Source organism: Lampetra planeri, chromosome 41 (assembly GCF_965212315.1).
Source record: "Lampetra planeri chromosome 41, kcLamPlan1.2.h2, whole genome shotgun sequence".
In the NCBI taxonomy this organism is placed as follows: Eukaryota; Metazoa; Chordata; class Hyperoartia; order Petromyzontiformes; family Petromyzontidae; genus Lampetra; species Lampetra planeri.
In genome coordinates, this window is record NC_136147.1 from 2,859,814 (window position 1) to 2,874,230 (window position 14,417).

Here is a 14,417-nt window from a genome sequence, read left to right on the forward strand (position 1 = left end):
TGCCTCTCTCTCCTCTCCCATTGCCTCTCCCATTGCCTCTCCCATTTCCTCTCCCATTGCCTCTCCCATTGCCTCTCTCTCCTCTCCCATTGCCTCTCCCATTGCCTCTCTCTCCTCTCCCATTGCCTCTCCCATTGCCTCTCTCTCCTCTCCCATTGCCTCTCCCATTGCCTCTCTCTCCTCTCCCATTGCCTCTCCCATTGCCTCTCTCTCCTCTCCCATTGCCTCTCCCATTGCCTCTCCCATTGCCTCTCTCTCCTCTCCCATTGCCTCTCCCATTGCTTCTCCCATTGCCTCTCTCTCCTTTCCCATTGCCTCTCACATTGCCTCTCTCTCCTCTCCCATTGCCTCTCACATTGCCTCTCTCTCCTCTCCCATTGCCTCTCTCTCCTCTCCCATTGCCTCTCCCATTGCCTCTCTCTCCTCTCCCATTGCCTCTCCCATTGCCTCTCCCATTTCCTCTCCCATTGCCTCTCCCATTGCCTCTCTCTCCTCTCCCATTGCCTCTCTCTCCTCTCCCATTGCCTCTCCCATTGTCTCTCTCTCCTCTCCCCTCTTCTTTACTCACTCTTCTCTACCCACTCCACGCCCTTTCCCTCTTCATCCTCTCCCCTCTCATCTCCACCCATCCCGTCTCTCGTCCTCCCGTCGACTACCCGCCCCGCTTCCTTTCCCTCTCTCCCACCTCCCTCCTGAGTGTCCCTCTCGCCGTATCGTTCCACTGACACGCCTCGCCACTACACAAGCTGATGCTGCTGATGCTGCTGCTGCTGATGATGTTTGTCTCGTGAGTTGGGCCCTATAACACGGGGCCAGCACGAGCATCAGATCCGAAGAAATGCAGCGACGCCTCCGGTGTCCGCGTGGCCTCACCACGTGCCCCCCACCACCACCCACAAGGGCCCCCCTTTACTACCCGTGCCCCCTATTGCTCACCCCCCCCCCCCACCACCTTCACCCACCTGCTGGCCGTCTCGCGTCTCCCCCTGAGAGGTGCCGATGTGAAGCGCTGTCACAGAGAGCGAGAGATGTTTGGGAAAGTCCGGGGGTTTGACCCCCCCCAACACTTCGTATCGTCCCCCTCCCCCCCCCCCCCACCACTCCTCTTCTCTGACCCCCAAGAATATAGACTCCCCCCTTCGCCCCCCCCCCCACCCATCTCCCTCTGTGTTGTCGCCGGGGCGTCGGAGGCCCGGCTATCTGCAGGCACACGACTCGACGGACATGTTGGGGTAGAGTTTGAGGACCACGCTGTCCGCCTGGTCCACGTAGAGGATGCTGAGCGGCGTCATCTTGTCCGGCACGCAGCACGGCCCCGGCAGACCCGGCACCAGCCCCACGGCACGCATCACGCTCTGGATGGTCGCGTGGTTCGTGGGACGCACGCCCTAGAGAGGGGTGGGGGGGGGGTGTGGGGAGCGGTGGCGCAGTGGTTAGGACGCTGAGTGGGGGGTTATCTTGTCCAGCACCAGCCTCACGGCACGAACCACGATCCGGATGGTGGCGTGGTTCGTGGGACGCACGCCCTAGAGAGGGGTGGGGGGGGGGGGGGTGTGGGGAGCGGTGGCGCAGTGGTTAGGACGCTGAGTGTGGGTTATCTTGTCCGGCACGAGACCCACCGCACGCATCACGCTCTGGATGGTCGCGTGGTTCGTGGGACGCACGCCCTAGAGAGGGGGTGGGGGGGTGTGGGGAGCGGTGGCGCAGTGGTTAGGACGCTGAGTGGGGGTTATCTTGTCCGGCACCAGCCCCACGGCACGAACCACGAGCCGGATGTTCGCGTGGTTGGTGGGACGCACGGTACGTGGAGAGGTGGGGTGGGTGAGTGGGGGGAGCGGTGGCGCAGTGGTTGACGCACCGCGCTACCGTAACCAACCGGGCGACCCGAGTTCGATTCGCGCTCACGGCCACACGAGACACGCGTCCACATTATTTGGATTATTTTTTTTTGCCGCTGTGGATTTCCACATTGACGATAAGACACTCCCCGTTGAGCTATCATCTGTGGCCAGGTCGCTTCTGAAAAAGAAGCTAATGGCTAAGTGGATCTTACCTAGTAAGATATAAAAAAATAGATTCGTTTTACTTGTGTATATTTTTTAAGTGATTTGTTTATCTTACCTGTAATTTGTACTCATATATTGTTTTTGTGTTACATTCTGACAGCGTGCCCCTTCTGGACAGCTGTAAAAAAAAACTGCTTCATTGCTCATCGGATTCCTCCGATATATATATAAATATTTAGATTAACTAACACCAGTGACGATTTATCCGAACCTGTCCTGCTGGGTCTTCCCCCTAGGTCGACTCAGACTCAAATGACTACCTGGTGCAATGCGTAAACAGTGGCACGGGGGGAGACAAAGGCGGCCAGGCGTGGTGTTGGCCACTCACACCCTTTAATTTTGAACGTCCAGTCGATGATTGACCATTGCCGATGGCGACGATGATGATGATGATCATCATCATTTTAGACTGACGCGTGCTTGAGAATCGATGCGAGTTTTAATTCCGATTCCATCTCATGGAATATTCCCAAGGGTGGCACAGTCGGGTTTTTTACAATCGGGTTTAATTGTCTTTTTATATGAAACCCGATCATCTGAGATTGGGAGAAATCCGGTTTAATTGGTTCTAATTGCAGAAGCGCACTTCGCCAACTTCTCAACGATGGGCTTCATCCATTCCAAGCGAAGGAACTCACTGGCGCCCACGATTGTGGAGGAGAAGCTCCTCGTGTTCATCAAGACCAACCTGCCCGCCGCATTCTACGACTACCCCGTGCCCGACGGCCCCCCGAGTACGATAGCAGCACCGACGAGGAAGCAGCCTAAGCCTTGGATCAGAGTTTCGTATTCATTAAACCAGGTTTTAATTCCCCGAAATCGGGTTTAATTGTATTAAAGAAAAAACCCGATGCCTGCCGCTGGAATAATCGGGTTTTTTTCCACCCATGATTATTCCCGTCACCTCTACAGCCACTAGAGGCGCTACCATCACAGCCCGATGTACAGGGGCGTGCTTCAAAACAATGTTAACACTCACGAGAATTTGCAACAATACCACAAGAAATGTGCCTCCTCCGGGCTCTGGAGACCACCTGGAGAAGATTCCAGGCACGTGTTGACAATGATGGCGAACGAGTGGAGACTCTTTGAAGCTATTAACGTACATTTGTTATCATGCTGCAGTGTATTCTCCGTTGTTTTAACCATTAAAAACGAGAGTCCCGTGTGAGTGTTAACATTTTATTGAAGCAACATGTATTAAAACAGATTTTTGATTTAAAGCTTTCGTGACTGCAGGGATTCATATTCTTGGTTCTTTCGGTAAAGTCACGTAGAAGGGAAATAGTAAAATAATACAGATATTGAAAAATATTATTTTATTATTTCCCTTCTACGTGACTTTACCGAAAGAACCAAGAAGATGAAACAACATTGTTGGTGACACGTGCGATCAGGCGGTGTTCAGCAGTGCTGATGTGTACTGCCTGGCACCAGGTACTCATTTCAGGCTGAGTCGACCTAGGTGAGTCCCGGCACTGGTTAAGAAATGTGTTACGTCTAAATATAGGCGAAGGTTCCCCGTATAGCCTAAAGAGACGGTCACGGGCAAGTGCTGTTAGCGAGCACCTATGAAGGCCGTGACGGCCAGCACCACGCGCGACCGCTAACATACACACATACACACATAAACATACACACATACACACATAAAGATACACACATATACACATAAACATACACACATATACACATAAACATACACACATAAACATATACACATACACACATAAACATACACACATACACACATAAAGATACACACATATACACATAAACATACACACATAAACATACACACATATACACATAAACATACACACATACACACATAAAGATACACACATATACACATAAACATACACACATATACACATAAACATACACACATATAAACATACACACATAAACATATACACATACACACATAAACATACACACATACACACATAAAGATACACACATACACATACACACACATAAACATACACAACAACAACCGCCATTCGCCACTAAGTCTCGGTGACGTCACCACGACGCTTGTGCCAGGCCATGTGCACGTTGAGGCCACGTTAAGTGTCGAACGCCCGCTGGCAGGAGGTCACGGGGCAGACCCAGGTGCCACTGGTCGACTGACCGAGATGACTGGCTGATGCACCACTTGTGCCCCCTACTGTGCCAACTTGCTGTACTTTAGCCACCCGGCGCTCCGCTCGTTGTTGTGAGCGTCGCTCCTCTGCCCTCTGTTGTTGTTGGAGGGCGACTGCCTCCAACTGGCCAGTAGCGTCCTTCACGAGCCTCCTCCACAGAGGCCGATCTTGACACCGCTGGTACCAGTCATCGGCAAGTCCACTCAGCTCCACTTCCTCCTGTACCACATCACTCCATCTCTCTCTAGCACGAGCCGCGCCCGTTTAGCCCCCTCTATTCGGCCGAACAAAAGCTGTTTAGGCATGCGGTGGCTGGGTATGCAGGCTACATGACCCAGCCAACGCAGCCTTGCCTGCCGGAGGAACTCACCGATGGGACTTTGTCCACATCTTTCAAGGATTTGTGAGCTTCTCACACAATCCAGCCTGGTTAAACCCAGGATGGATCGTTGGCAGGCCAGCCTAAATGTTTCTAACCGGCGAAGATGTTCCATTAGGGGTGTCCACGTTTCGCAAGCGTAGAGAAGGGAGGGAATGACCGTGGCCGAGAAGACCTGAAGCTTCGTGCAGAGCGACAGACCAGGTAGCTTCCACACAGCGTTACGCAACCGATGAAAAGATAATGCCGCTCGACTGATTCGGAGTGAGACCTCTGCTGTCAAACCGGTGCCGGTCATGAGCACACTGCCCATGTATGGGAAACTCTACACTCTCTCCACAACTGCCCCATGACCAATTGGGAGTTGTGGGGGTGGAGTGTCCGATGGTACAAAATACCCAGGCAGGTGCTTAGTTTTGGTGGGGCTGATGGTAAGGCCCCACCTCTTAGTGGCAAGCTCCAGGTTCAGCAGCAGCGCCTCCAACTCCTTCTCTGAGTGAGCAGCAATTACCAGATCGTCGGCATACATAACATGGTTGAGCAATAGCAAGCCATCCCTTGACCGCATCCGGGCATCGATCAGCCTCCCATTGTATATATACCAGATGAAATTTACCAGATGTAAATTAGAGCCATCGAAGGCATCACATACACACATACACACATTTACATACGCGCATAAAATACACACATAAACATACATACACACATAAACATAATACACACTTAAACATACACACAGAAACATACACACAATACATACGCATAATACATACACAATACATACACGCACACACACATGATACATACATACACACAAAAGCATCCGCACATAATACAGGCACACATAATACATACACACAAAATACATACACAATACGCACATAATACATACACACATAATACATACACAATACACACACAACACACACACATAATACATACACACAATACAGGCACAATGCTACAGCGACAGGCAAACGGTGACACAAAAAGCAATTCAGCCGCCGTTCGCCACTAAGCCATGGTGACGTTACCACAGCGCGCGTGCCAGGCTAGGTGCACTTTGATGCCATCACGTGAATTATGGAAGGCCCTCTCTGCTGGCAGGTTACAACACACAGACCCAGGTGCCATGGGTTGACTTGCTGAGATGACTGGCAGATGCGCTACCTATTCTCCGCACTATTCCAACTTGCTGCGTTTTAAACGCCCAGCGTTCCGCTCGTTGTTGTGAGCGTCGCTCTTCCATCCACCCTCTGTTGTTGCCGAAGGCGACTGCCTCCAACTGCCCAGTAGCGTCCTTGACGAGTCTCCTCCGCAGAGGCCGATCTTGACATCGCTGGTCAAGTCATCGGCAAGTCCACTCAGCTCCACATCCTCCCGTACCGCATCAGCTCCATCTCTTCTCCAGCCCGTGCCGCGACCGCTCTATGCGGCCAAACAGAAGCTGCGTGGGCATGCGGTGGCTGGGCATGCGGGCTACGTGACCCAGCCAATGCGGCCTCGTCTGCCGGAGGAGCTCACCGATGGAACTGTGTTCAGATCTTTCAAGGATTTGTGAGCTGCTCACACAATGCAGTGGTGTTAAACCCTAGTGGTGATGTTTACACACCACACCAGGTACTCATTTGAGACTGAGTCGACCTAGGGGAGTCCCGGACCGGTTCAGATAATCGTCACTGGGTGTTGGCCGTGAGCGGGAATCAACCCCGGGTCGCCAGGCTCGTAGCGCAGCGCGCTAACCGCTACACCACCGCTCCCCACGACATATCCACACAATGACGCACACACTGACAGACACGTGTGTTACTGTCCCAATGAACCTCACTCGCTGATTCCTCCACCCGTGTTGAGGACTTGGTCCGCTCGACATTCACCGTTTCGTCTCATCCACACTCTGTTCAACCACCAGCGCACTGGAGGTGACGACAACTCACTCAGCCACTCACTCACTCACTCAGCCACTTACTCACTCACTCAACCACTCACTCAGCCACTTACTCACTCACTCAACCACTCAGCCACTCACTCAGCCACTCACTCAGCCACTCACTCAACCACTCACTCAGCCACTCACTCAGCCACTCACTCACCCGCTCACTCAGCCGCTCACTTAACCGCTCACTCAACCGCTAACTCAGCCACTCACATAACCATTCACTCAGTCACTCACTCAGCCACTTACTCACTCACTCAACCACTCACTCAGCCACTTACTCACTCACTCAACCACTCAGCCACTCACTCAGCCACTCACTCAGCCACTCACTCAACCACTCACTCAGCCACTCACTCAGCAACTCACTCACCCGCTCACTCAGCCGCTCACTTAACCGCTCACTCAACCGCTAACTCAGCCACTCACATAACCATTCACTCAGCCACTCACTCAGCCACTCACTCAGCCATTCACTCAGCCACTCACTCACCCGCTCACTCACCCGCTCACTCAACCGCTCACTCAGCCGCTCACTCAGCCGCTCACTGAGCCGCTCACTCAACCACTCACTCAGCCACTCACTCATTCACTCAGCCACTCACTCAGCCACTCACTCAGCCACTCACTCAGCCACTCACTCAACCACTCACTCAGCCACTCACTCACTAAGCTGCAGGTCACTTCACTTCTCTCTCTCTGCTTTTTCCCGTCACATTGCCGCACATTGGAACTCCCTCTTCCATCACCACCGCCTCTTGTTCCCAATCTCTTAAAATAACAACAACAATGATAACCTCGCTCAATTCAAGAGACGCGTTACAGTGCTGTTTGTGGCTGGCCCCCTTGGCGTTTTGGGCTTCTTGGTCTGCACTCAGTAACCGTGTCGTGTTTTGAATTAACTCCCAAGACCACCACGATACGATGTCTGAATTTGAATGATGATGGTGATGATGATTTTATGACGATGTTAAGATGATGCTCTGGATTACGATGATGGTTTTTAGATGATGATTGTTTATTTTATGATGGACTGTTAAAATCAAAACGACGATCTATAAATCAGGATGATTTTTATTCTTGGTTCTTTCGGTAAAGTCACATAGAAGGGAAGTAATAAAATAATAAAAATAAAACTATTAAATTCTCACGACGTCTCGATTGCAACACAAGCAATCATCATCAGGTGTGAAAACCACACCCATAATTTTTTTGGAAAAAGTTGCGGTTATTTTTTTATTGCTGTGGATTTCACACCTGATGATGATTGCTTGTGTTGCAATCGAAACGTCGTGAGAATTTAATTGTTTTATTTTTATTATTTTATTATTTCCCTTCTACGTGACTTTACCGATAGAACCAAGAATTCTGAATCCCTGCAATCACGAAAACTTTAAATAGAAATTCAGGATGATTCTGTCTGTACGATGATGATCTTGAAATAAGGACGATGACATATTATTGTTAACGAAGGACTTAGGCCGATGGACCATTGATTATGATGATGACGATGGATTATTATCGATTATTTCGTGACGATGATGCTACTGCAACGGCAGTGATGCACAAGCACAGTTAACAGAAACAAAACTCAACTTATCCAGGAATTACACTGTGTGTGGTCCTTTATATGTCACGATGTTATCGGGCCAATTGATTCAATGCTCTACGCGTGAGAGGCACACGGAGAATATCGACGGGGTCCAGACGGGATAGGTTGGAGTCGGCAATTGATGCTTTGCTGTACCGCCGTCTCCTGGCGAGTCGGGGTACGGCTCCATCTCGACGCCAAATCCACGTGTTAAATTGTGACCGCTGCTACACATTTCTCCCGTGATAAGCCACTTCGTGGAGCTCTCGTTTGCGGTGGGCAGGTCGCTTCTGGAAAATAATTCTATAGCTCAGTTGGCCTTTCCTGGTTAAAAAAAAATAATAATTGGGGAAATAATAAAATAATAAAAATAAAACATAATAAAATTATTATTGTGAGAATTATTTTAATTTTTATTATTTTCTTTGTGAGAATTCTTTTATTATGTTTTATTTGTATTACTTTATTATTTCCCTTCTACGTGACTTTACCGAAAGAACCAAGAAGATGAATCCCTGCAGTCACGAAAGCTTCAAATCGAAAAATAATAGGTGAATTTAGTTTAGTTTAGGTGAGTTCTGCATGGGGCCGTCCATGGGGGGGGTGGCGGGGGGTGCTGGGGGGCCCAGGACAATTCACAGACCATGTGGAGCCTCCGATGCCTTCAAACGTGCACGGGGCCGTCACACCCTCTCCGCCGTAGCCTGGCTCCGCAACATCAGGGCGGTGGTCCACCAACCCCTCCCCCTCCCCCTCGCTGCTACCTCCGCAGCGTTTGGATCCCGCGCGGTTGGCCACGTCACGTGCAGAGTCGCTGCGGCCACGTGCTGCGCAAGTCAACGCGTCTGCTGCGGCGTTCGCTTTAATTGTGCATTATTTTTTATTTCTCCAGGTAATTAGCCTACTGAGCTATGTATATACATAGTTCTTTTTCAGAAGCGACCTGGCCACAAATGATAAAGTGGATTATCACGTGGAAATGGAGGACCCGGAGATAAACTCCAAATATACAGCAGCAGGCGTCAGGGTCGGGATCGAACCCACGACTCCCTGCATGCCAGGCGAGGTAGTTAACATCTCCTAGCCACCGTGATGATGATGATGAGAGAGAGACACCGCAACCTCCAATTGCACAGCAGCAGGCGTCAGGGTCGGGATCGAACCCACGACCCCCTGCACACCAGGCGAGGTAATTAACATCTCCTGGCCACCGCTGCCTCGATGCCTCCTCCCGCGCCCCGTACCTTGGACATGGGGAAGTCGCAGGTGCCGGCGCAGTAGTGCGCGAGGTACGCCTTGGGGGAGATGATCCACTTGTCCCAGCCGATGTCGGCAAAATCCACCGTGAGGTGGCGTCGTGCGCACGCCGTGAGGGGGGGAGGCCCCCCCCCCACCGCGGGACCCCCGCCCGGGGGACGCCGCTTGTCCGCCCTGCGCCTCCGTTCCGCCTCGGTCTTCCCACGACCCCGACCGCCGCCGCCGCCGTGGCTGCTGCTGTTACTTCGACTGCTGCTGTTGGCTCCTCCGTGATCCCTCTGCCTCTGCGCGTCTCTGGGTCGAGATCTGCGCTGGGATGACGATGCTGCTGCTGATGAAGATGGTGAATATGATGCTGATGCTGATGATGCTGATGATGATGATCTTCTTTCCTGTGCCATCTCTTCATCGTCATCACCATCACTGCCATCGTCCTCGTCATCACCATGACCATCATCACCGTCCTCGAAGGAAGGGGGGGGAGCCAGGAGACGCGACCCGGGCAGTTCATTTGTCCGCAACGACGCGTCGCGCCTCTGCCGCACCGCTCCTCCAACGTCCCCCTCGGACTCAACCGCGACCCCGGCTGCCCTGTCCGACCCGCCCTGCTCATCGTCCCCATCGGCGAGGGGGTCCAGTCCCCGCGACCCGGCAGACCCCCCGCGCGCCTGGTGCAGAGCCCGCAGCTGCAGGACGCTCGCGACGCCGCCGTCCCCCGCCAGGGCCGAGTCGAATGCGAAGACGAGGAGGTAAGGCACCTCGTCGGCACGCCTGGGACCCGAGCGGATGTCCGCGTGGAGCCAGGGCATCCCTCGGGAGCGCGCCTCGCCCAGCGGCGCCGTGACATCGCGCGCGTGCCAGTGCGCGTAGCTCGAGGGGATGAACGAGAACAACGCGCGGCGAGGGGGCCCCGCGCCGGGGTCGCCGCGGGGGTGCGCCGAGCCCCACAGCGACACGGAGACGCGCTGGGGCCCACGTCCCTGACGCCCCGGGGAGCCCGGGGGGAAGTGGAGAGACGCGGCGATGAGAGACTCGGACGCGGGGATGAGGGAGAGGTTGAAGGAGAAATGGGGTCCTGGCGGCGAGTCTCCTGGGGGAGGGGTGAGAGAGGGAGACGCGGGTTACGGGGGGCTGCGGGGGTCATGAGGGGATGAGGTCATAATGGGGGGGGGGGTGAGAGGGAGACGCGAGTTATGGGGTGCCACGGGGGTCATGGGGGGATGAGGTCATAATGGGGGGGGGTGAGAGGGAGACGCGGGTTACGGGGGGATGAGGTCCTATACTCGGATGTTTGGCCAACTCCAAGAATGATACGAGTCTGGGTCAAGCGAGGGGATAGGAGGGGTCTAGACTGTGAAAGGGTTCGCAAATGGGTCGCGCTTGACCTCCCTGTGTCGGGGTGACCATCCACTCCTCCCAGTGCCCCCCTTACGCCGCGCCACGCGATCCCCAAACTGCACGCCAGGGGGCGCCACGGGACCGCGGTGGCAGAAGAGACGGGGCGAGGCGCTTGATTTTGTTTAGAAATCCACGGTTGCTGGGCACGCAGGTAGGTAGGACTCGAATCGCCAAGCGGTCAGCAACAAACGGCACTGTTCAAGTTGTCAATGCGCTCGAGCGAGCGCATTGACAACTTGTTGTTTTAAGAACTTTGGAGAAGAGACGATGGTGGCAGAGCGAAGCAGCAGGATGAGGAGTGACGTGAGGGGGTGGATGGATGGGTGAGTGAGTGGGTGGGTGAGTGGGTGAGTGAGTGGGTGAGTGAGTGAGTGGGTGAGTGAGTGGGTGAGTGAGTGAGTGGGTGGGTGAGTGAGTGGGTGAGTGAGTGGGTGAGTGAGTGGGTGAGTGGGTGAGTGAGTGGGTGAGTGAGTGGGTGATTGTTTTGCGAGTGAGTGGGCGAGTGAACGGGTGAGTGAGTGAGTGGGTGAGTGAGTGGGTGAGTGAGTGAGTGGGTGATTGTTTGGTGAGTGAGTGGGTGAGTGAGTGGGTGAGTGAGTGGGTGGATGAGTGAGTGGGTGAGTGATTGGGTGAGTGAGTGGGTGAGTGGGTGATTGATGGGTGATTGATTGGCGAGTGAGTGGGTGAGTGAATGCAGACGGACTGACGAACCCAATTGCCGGACTGCACTACCCCTTAAAGTCAGCGTACTGCGCACACCGGACATCATCATCTCGATCTCGTAGAGAGTGAGAGAGAGAGGACGACTCAGAGGCGCCAGGAGGAGGAGGAGGAGGAACCACAGAATCAGAATATTAATAAATTCTGGAGGAATCCGATGAGCTATGAAGCAATTTCTTTTCACAGTTGTCCAGACAAGGAGCAGGAAGGCAGTAACCACGCCGTGAGGAGCCGGCGCTACCAACACTTGTCCAATCTCTGCGGTCCTATGCATACGAAGACGTTATCGGCTAACTAATGAGTAATCTTAGTTTTTTCGGTAAAGTCACGTAGGTAAAAAAAAATGAAATAAAAATTTATAAAATTAAAGAATTTTAATTTCATTTTTTTTTTACCTACGTGACTTTACCGAAAAAACTAAGATTATGAATCCTTGCAGTCACGAAAGCTTCAAATCCAGAATTGACTAATGAGCGTCTGTGGGATGAAACCAGCGCGCGCGGAGATGCCCCGCGCGTGCGAGGGGGCAACACTCTATCCCATACCGACGGAGCAGGTGGATTTGCACATTTGTTTGCTGGTGAGCTGTGGAAATCGCTCCACCTCGACGCCCATGGAAAAACAGTTTCGCCAACATACACTATGAGACCTCCTTTACCAGTGGCAAAATATAGTCGTGGGTTTTTACGCTTTAAACTGGTACAAAACTGACACCTTTATACAAGGCATCATGTTTGCAATAACCGCAACACAAGCAGTCAAAATGCAAACAAAAAGAAAGGCTAGGCTCTAAGGAAAGCTGTCTCGGGTGTGGACCAATACACTTCAAAGACAGTGCATATCATTATCAGAGTTGTGTCTTTTTGTTTGCATTTTGACTGCTTGTGTTGTGGTTATTGCAAACATGATGCCTTGTATAAAGGTGTCAGTTTTGTGCCAGTTTAAAGGGTAAAAACCTACTACTATATTTCGCCAACATCTTTGTGCGCTCCACAAACCCCTCGCTGCTGCTGCTGATGCTGCTGCTGCCTCCTGCATCGCTGCATCACAGGCAGCCAGGTGCAGCATCGCCACCACCAGTGCCCGGATGAGATCTTCCCGAATCCACTTGCCGAACTGCACGTGCGCTTCCGTGCAACACACGGAATGGGATCGATCTCAGAGTCGCGCAATCAAACTCCACCGCGCGGCTCGATTGAAGGGGGGGGAGGGGGTGGGGGGCGCTCCTCTCCCCCCCAGGGCCCCCACCCCGCCAGGTGCGCGCTCTACCCAGGTGGAGGAGCCCGCGGGGAGGCGCGCGCCACGCGGAGTCACGCGGGAAGCCCGGGGCGAGAGGGGTCCCAGCGTCCCAACCCGCCCGGGCGACTCGGCTGGGCACGGGCAGTACAGTCTAGAGATGCGCGGTCTATTGCGATACAGTCTAGAGATGTGAGGTCTGTAGCGATGACGTCGAGAGCAATTTCGTCTCGAGAAATCCGGTCCAGCCAACTCTAGCGCTGTCGAGTCCAGAGGATTACAGTGTGGAGAAATGCGTCATTCCCAGTCTCATCGACTAACCCAGCCCTTGCACGACCGGGTCTAGACGAGTCTGGATGACACCGGCCATCCCTATTGGCCAGATGCTTTGCGACTCGGCGAGCCTGTGCGGCTGCGGCGTGGCAGGTGAGTACAGGAAGCGGGATCGTGAACCCGTGTGTACTGCCCGTAGCTATGTGAGTGTGACCCCCCCCCCACACACACACACTCGTGTAAAGCAGTGAGCCGCTGTGGTTTTATGTTAAACTCAAATCAACTCCTACGGCTTCCTCCCACGTGGATCCAGACGCTCATCCATCACTCATGGAGTTATTCACGGGAATTCATTGACTCTATTTGGTTACACGCAAATGCGGGGCACAGGCCGAAACGTCCCAAAAAAAAACGTCAAGCGGCCAGCAACACCCAGCACTATCAGCCAAGTCGCAATAGGCAGGAGTTTAACGCGTTCTTTTTTTTATTGAGCGAGGTTATAACGGAATCGGTCAAACATCTCGAGGGATCAAGACCCTCCTGCACATATGCCTCGAGACTCGGTGAGGATTTATGCGAATCCGTGGCATACGGGGTTAGGGGGGGGGGCGGGGGGACGCTGTACCCCTCCCCTCCTCAAATCCTTCCCACCTTCGGCGCGCGTGTTAGGTGGCGATTGTAGATAATGCCGTTGCTGCTGATGATGATGATGATGTTATTTGTAACTCATGATGATTGATGTGGTCATCATGATCATCATCACCATCACATCCGTGCAGGAGCTACACGCAGGACGGTGGTGATGTGAGGACAGGACAGGGAGGGTACGTCACGTGGTGAGTGAGGGGGTGGGGGTCACGTGGTGAGCGAGGGGGTGAGGGTCACGTCTCGTGGTGAGCGAGGGGGTGGGGGTCACGTGGTGAGCGAGGGGGTGAGGGTCACGTGGTGAGCGAGTGAGTGGGGGTCACGTGGTGAGTGAGTGGGTGTCACGTGGTGAGCGAGAGCATGAGGGTCACGTGGTGAGTGAGTGAGTGGGGGTCACGTGGTGAGCGAGGGGGTGGGGGTCACGTCTCGCCTGGGCTCAGTGCCGCGATGCTCCGCACGCTGTTGCCGCGGATTCGCGCTCCTCCCTCGCGGCGGCACCGCTCGTAGAGGGCGCGCATGCGCGCAGCCAGCTCGCCGCCCTCATGCTGATGGTGGTGCTGATGATGATGATGGTGCTGATGGTGCTGCTGACGCTGATGATGGTGCTGCTGCTGCTGGTGGTCGGTTGCCACCCCAGTGAAGAGCAGCAGCAGCAGCATCAGCCGCGGCCTCCGCTCGCTGCTCATGGTGGCGCAGAGTCCCCTACAGAGTCCCCTACAGGCACCCCGGTGGGAGGGCCCTCCTGTGACGGGGAGACCCCGCG

General features: G+C 53.7%; 1 protein-coding gene across 1 annotated transcript; it reads right to left on the reverse strand.

Annotated features, from left to right (window-relative positions):
- Positions 1 to 1,168: 1,168 nt before the first annotated feature.
- LOC144732010 (growth/differentiation factor 10-like) lies at positions 1,169 to 14,172 on the reverse strand. The gene is made up of 3 exons (XM_078613191.1): positions 14,085 to 14,172; positions 9,370 to 10,472; positions 1,169 to 1,388 (listed from the first exon to the last, which is right to left on the reverse strand). The coding sequence occupies exons 1-3, from the start codon at positions 14,170 to 14,172 to the stop codon at positions 1,197 to 1,199; spliced, it is 1,383 nt and encodes a 460-aa protein (XP_078469317.1). The 3' UTR covers positions 1,169 to 1,196.
- Between the last annotated feature and the right edge of the window lie 245 nt (positions 14,173 to 14,417).